The sequence below is a fragment of the Brassica oleracea genome, chromosome C6, assembly GCF_000695525.1.
Source record: "Brassica oleracea var. oleracea cultivar TO1000 chromosome C6, BOL, whole genome shotgun sequence".
Lineage (NCBI taxonomy): Eukaryota > Viridiplantae > Streptophyta > Magnoliopsida > Brassicales > Brassicaceae > Brassica > Brassica oleracea.
This window is the reverse complement of record NC_027753.1, coordinates 28195947-28201746: the sequence shown is the minus strand read 5'-3', so window position 1 is coordinate 28201746 and position 5800 is coordinate 28195947. Positions and strand designations below refer to the sequence as shown.

Here is a 5800-nt window from a genome sequence, read left to right as displayed (position 1 = left end):
GAGAGTGTTTCGTAGAGTTTATAGTTCGATAGGACAATCACGAGTGAGGCGTGATTCGTCTGCCATGGTTGTATCCTGGGACTCTATATTCGTACAGTCCCGTCTCACTAACGGAGCGAATATTTTGAGTTAAGGAAAGATATCATATCTCGACTCCATGTCTCTTTGCGAATACGATTTCTTATCGTTCTTGTATTCGTCTTTTTACATTCGTTTATTTCCTTAACATCGCTTTTATTCTATCATTTATGTCAGTCCGGTTTTCCGACTTCTACAACTTAGAATAAAGAAATAAAACTGATAGAGCAACCTTTTGTTGACTTCACGTGCTCCTTTTGACGTTTTGGTGCATTACAAATGTACAAAGCCAAAAACGTCTATTCACCTTTATTCAAAGCATTTGAAATTAAACAGCAATATGAAATTGAAATTTAATACAGAAAACAACGTTTAATTACTATGTGCAAGTGGGGTGGAACGTTTAATTACTATGTGCAAGTGGGGTGGTTGAAGGGGCGGTGGAACGCTACAGCAAACACAACCTGTGTGCTCTGTGATGCAGCTGACGAAACCTGCCGCCACCTCTTCTTCAGCTGCAACTACTCCAAGCAAATATGGAAATCATTGGCTGGTGGGATTCTCCAAAATGCGTTCACTACATCTTGGAACGACATTGTAGAGATCATCTCCAACACAAGCTTACCACCGATGAAGAAGTTCCTTATCCGCTACACCTTTCTAGCTACGGTACATGCGCTGTGGAGAGAGCGAAATGCCCGTAGACATGGAGAACAGCCGCAAACTGCCAGTGTCATCACCAAGTTTGTAGATAAAACAATCAGACTCGAGTTACTCTCAGTAAAAAGGCTGGGGCAAAAGTATCTTGAGGAGAGCTTAATCACTTGGTTTGCAACAAGAGACACACCACCATGAAGAGAGATCTTTCATAGAATCTAGAATATAGAAATTTCTTAGAAACAAAATAGAAGCACTTGATGTACAAAGTTTTGATTGAATAAAATTTTATATTCATTCAAAAAAAAAAAAAATGAGTCACGTGCTCCTTCTGACGTTTTGGTGCATTACAAATGTACAAAGCCAAAAACGTTTGTTCACCTTTATTTAAAGCATTTCACTCGAAACTGCGTCCCGTGCTCCTTTTGACGTTTTGGTGCATTACAAATGTACAAAGCCAAAAACGTCTGTTCACCTTTATTCAAAGCATTTGAAATTAAACAGCAATATGAAATTTAATACAGAAAACAACGTTTAATTACTATGTGCAACTGGGGTGGTTGGTTCCTCTGCTCGAAACTGCGTCTCTTCTTCCTTTGAGATTTCAGTAACTCCCATCTCTCTAGTAATCTCAATCACTCTGCTAAATGTCTGCCTCGTCTTCATCTTTTATTCCCAAGTTTGATGTCTTCCTAAGTTTCAGCTCAGAAGAAGACACCGCCAAAACTTTTGTAACGGATCTTTTCAGTTCCTTGTCAGAAAAAGGCATTACAACTTATTACAAAGATGAAAAACTAGAGGAGGGAGTCTCATCTTCGGGTTCTGACCTAAGCAAATGTATTAGAGATTCAAAACTAGCCGTTGTGGTGGTCTCCGAAAGCTATCCAACCTCTGTTTTATGCCTGAACGAACTCCAAACAATACTAAACTTGCACGATGAAGATCAACTCTCCGTCCTACTCATCTTCTATGGAGTGGAAACTTCGAATATAAGAAAACAAACCGGAGAATACGCAGAACCTTTTAGAAATCTTGGTGAACAGTATTCAGCTGAGAAGGTTCAATCATGGAGGAGGGTTCTTACCAAACTCACCGGTATATCCGGCCTGGATTCACGTTTTTGGTAAATGTTTTCTTTATAACAATATATGACCGAACGCGATGTTAGACTTTCATTCATTATACACTTTCTGAGTAATTGTGAGAACATCATCCATATGGTAGCTCAATATCCGATGATTCTGATACCATGCCAAATTTTGAGCCTATCATACAACTTAGCTTCTAGTTCAAAAGAATAGGCAACAAAAATATTTGTGGTTTATTTTTTCTTACAAATTAGTTCATTTCTCCAACTATCGATGCAAGATTTTCATTCACTTATATAGTATCCTATAAACTTTTCGTTTCATGGTATTTTCCCTATTATTCAATCACAGGAGCAGAGAAGCAGAAATGGTCGATCTGATTACAAATGAAATATCACTGGTGATTTCAAATAAGCCGATCAGTCCATCCACAATCAAAGCGGATGGACCTGTTGCAATGGATCGTCATATGCATGCATTATATGAGCTGCTGGATTTAAATTCCAACAAGGAAGTCCGCTTGGTCGGTATATGTGGTCCAGGAGGCGTTGGCAAGACGACACTAGCAAGATACGCATACGAAGAAATGTCTGTCAATTTCCATGTCCATATGTTTGTAGACAACTCCGAAAAGAACTATCACCAAGACCATCAAGAAACGTTCACATCGGGAGAGATTCAAGAAGACGCTCAAACTGCTGTAATCAAGTCAGCGCTTGGACAGCGAAGAGGTCTGCTTGTGATTGACTGCGTGGATAACCTCCAACAGTTAAAGGACATAGCAGAGATCGTTGGCTGGTTTGGTTCAGGAAGCAGAGTCATCTTTATTACACAGGAAAAGAGCTTACTAGATGAAGTTGGTGTGGAGCATGTCTATGAACTCCAGTCTCTAAGATACGACGAAGCTCTCCAACTCTTCTCCCGATATGCTTTCAAGCAGCAACACCCTTCTACTAGTTTTGAATCACTTGCTCTTCGTGCTGTTCAGATTGCTTGTTTCCTTCCCCTGACTCTTCAAATCCTAGGTTCGTCTTTACATGGCAAGGATGAAAGGACTTGGGAGGAGGAGCTGGAAAAACTGGAAGGCGACCAAGAGAAATCTATAGTGGAAGTAATGAAGAAAACCTACGCAAGAGCAAATGAGGAGTAGGTTAATTCGATGAAGAAGATTTAATAAAATCAAATGGGTTTATGCGGTTGTCATGATGTATGGTTTCACATGTTTAACTATGAACTGGTCTCTTTTGAATTTGTATGCAACTTTCTTGTCAAATCTTTAGCATAGATAATGAAAGCAGACAAATGCAAATTTACGAACACATAGTAGTACAACCGCAAAGAAGGTGTTTAAAATCAAAGGTATATCTATAAAAAATTTAAGTGGAGAAACAATATTTTATAAGAAGGAAACTTTTATTTTATTAAAAACATTCAAAGATAATACAAATGATTCTGATAGACTCTAGATTAATCAACTCACTTGGCTTGGATTACAACACACTCCAACCTTTTTATTTATAGTACAAAGTCAAAAAAATATTTCATGAAATACATTTTTTTAGATATTTTACATTACACACCACACAAGTAATATCTTGCATTACACACCATGTATAGTTGGTGTTGACCCTTTCGACTAATATATGCCAAACTAAGTTGATGACGACATAAATAATATTTTAGTATTTTTAATTAATTTGAGATTCCAACCAAATTTAAATCGAAAAAACTGAATTTCTATCTAGTCTAATCTGTAAAATTATTCGAATAGGGTTTTTAAGATTGTATTTCAGATTTGAATATCCAAATAAGTATTTAAAAATTTTAAAAAGCCAAAAAATTTTTTTGAAAATTTGAGTCTATATATCTGAATTAGTTTAATATTTTAATTGTGAATAAAAAGTTCAAAACTCAATTTCATCTTTATTTTGATACAATATCTAAAACTTGAAATATTATTAATCAAACTTGAAATAAATTTGGATTTAAAATAGATTTTGACATAGTTACAAGAACCTGACTGAACATATATAAAACTCCAATGAGCCTAAAAGACAACCCTTTTTTTTTTGTCAAAATCCAAAAACCCAAACGAACCGTACTTAATATAACCGGGCTAAGCCTAAACCGTTATCTACTGGCCGTCAGTCTTCGTAAATCATTCGAATTCCACAAGCTCTTATATCGGCGGGTGGAAACCGAAACTCGCCTGGAAACTGAAGATGGGACTCGAGTCGCAACTCTTCAATCCTCTCGTTTTTTACGCAACTCGCGACGTGGATGACAACCAGGTGATGCGATGCCATCGTCTCTTCTTCCTCAATCTCCGATTCATAGAGATTTGGTCTCAGGTTTATCCGAATCACTTCATCATCTTTTTCGTAGCTCCAATCGTAACTAAACGCCGGAAATTGGAGATAGACGGACCTCTCGCAAGAAACCATGATACATGCAGCGAAACCTAGAGCTGCAAGCTTAAACCTAATCGGTGATAGGCTGATCGTCGTAGATCTTCCTGATGATTGATTCTCAAAATATCTGGGGATTCTAGCTCCCGGTAAGCATATAGATCGTTGCACGGAGCTTACCTCTTCGGTTAGAAACTGAGTAATGAGTTGCTCATCTTGTTGCAGACTGAAGCAATGGCTAAGATCGAGGTGTTTGATTGAATGATTTGGGGAAAGAGTGACATTCTCCAGGGAATCGCATCCGTGTGCATATAGATGCTCGACGCTCTGTGGGAGATCTTCCACTGATTTGAGTTTCTTGCAGTTGTTGAGGTGGAGTGTTCCCAGAGATGTAAGCTCTGTGATGCTTTCAGGGATTGACTCAAAGTCGTTGCTGCTGAGGTTTAGATATTTTAATCTAGTGAAATGACTAAGCTGATGTGAAAATGATTTAACTTCCGTGCAGTTGTCTATCTCAAGCTCCAGCAAACTGTATGTGGTTACTTCTTGAACCGATTGTGGAGGTTCCAGTAGTGATTTGAGGCTGGAACAGCCAGAGAGATTGAGACTCTGCAGCTCTGCCAGCTCCGGTAACGCCTCGAGTCTGACGCAGTTGGAGAGCCTGGCGTGTTTCAGCTTAGAAAGGTTCTTCATTGATGTTGGTAAATTGACGAAATCGTTTCCGCTGAGGTCTAGTTTCTCTAGTGAGTGCAGTAGACCAATGTCTTCTGGGATTATCTGGATGTTCAAGTTGATTAGGATCAACTCTTTCAAGCAAGGGAAACGCGAGAAGCTAATGCAACTGAAGGGGGCATTATCCTCTGTGTAGCTAAACCGCTTGATGCTAAGCGATTCGAAGTCATGGAAGCTTGGGATTGTCGGTGATAGGTCCTTTGGCGTCATTAGCAATTCATCATCAAAGACTTGTTTCTCGGGTATAAAAGAGAGGTGCTCTGCTTTACCCTTGAGATGTGTTAACTCGATGTGTATTCTCCCCTCTATGGATAGGTTTGCAAGAGAAGTTAGTGGCTTTACTGCTCTGGGAAGCGTCAATATGATTTGCGGGCGTTGCCTGAGTCTGGATTCTGGAAGGACTGTCGTTTCTGATATATAGATTTGAAGATTCATTAAGCCGTCACACTGGGATAAATCAAGTTTTCGTAGGGAAGATAGGAGACCAATGGTGATGCGCCACGAATCAGCAGCAGAAACAAATTAAGAAGTTTTGGCTTATGGGTTTGCGATTAATCGAGATGAGCTTGAAGTATATTGCAAATGTGTTTATGAACATGTATCCGCCCAAAGAAAGAAAGGCCCAACAAGAAATTATAAGTGATGGTCGTATAATATATCAATCTGACGGTAATTCAGAGACTGTCGACCATGTGGAAGCACGAGATCAGCCAAAGAGTTTGGCGACCACAATCTTTCAATTTCGGTCAAGTCAAGACATTTATGATTTTTGGTCAATTCAAAGTCTTTAGTCAAGTCTTCCTTGTTTTTATAAGTTGCTAATTTCTATGTTTGACT

At 38.8% G+C, this 5800-nt stretch overlaps 3 protein-coding genes across 3 annotated transcripts; 2 read left to right on the top strand and 1 right to left on the bottom strand.

Annotated features, from left to right (window-relative positions):
- Positions 1–459: 459 nt before the first annotated feature.
- Positions 460–933, top strand: LOC106297919. The gene has a single exon (XM_013734054.1). The coding sequence runs from the start codon at positions 460–462 to the stop codon at positions 931–933; it is 474 nt and encodes a 157-aa protein (XP_013589508.1).
- A 353-nt stretch (positions 934–1286) lies between these two features.
- LOC106297041 (disease resistance protein RML1B-like) lies at positions 1287–3142 on the top strand. Its single transcript, XM_013733321.1, has 2 exons — positions 1287–1858; positions 2175–3142. The coding sequence occupies exons 1-2, from the start codon at positions 1383–1385 to the stop codon at positions 2971–2973; spliced, it is 1275 nt and encodes a 424-aa protein (XP_013588775.1). The 5' UTR covers positions 1287–1382; the 3' UTR covers positions 2974–3142.
- An 825-nt stretch (positions 3143–3967) lies between these two features.
- Positions 3968–5173, bottom strand: LOC106297918 (probable disease resistance protein RPP1). Its single transcript, XM_013734053.1, has one exon. It carries the CDS (start codon positions 5171–5173, stop codon positions 3968–3970), a length of 1206 nt encoding a protein of 401 aa, XP_013589507.1.
- Between the last annotated feature and the right edge of the window lie 627 nt (positions 5174–5800).

Coding starts and splice junctions, on each gene's coding strand:
- LOC106297919 (XM_013734054.1), top strand. CDS start 460: ATGTGCAAGTGGGGTGGAACGTTTAATTACTATGTGCAAGTGGGGTGG.
- LOC106297041 (XM_013733321.1), top strand. CDS start 1,383: ATGTCTGCCTCGTCTTCATCTTTTATTCCCAAGTTTGATGTCTTCCTA. Junction 1,859..2,174: donor GGCCTGGATTCACGTTTTTG/GTAAATGTTTTC, acceptor ATTCAATCACAG/GAGCAGAGAAGCAGAAATGG.
- LOC106297918 (XM_013734053.1), bottom strand. CDS start 5,173: ATGACGCCAAAGGACCTATCACCGACAATCCCAAGCTTCCATGACTTC.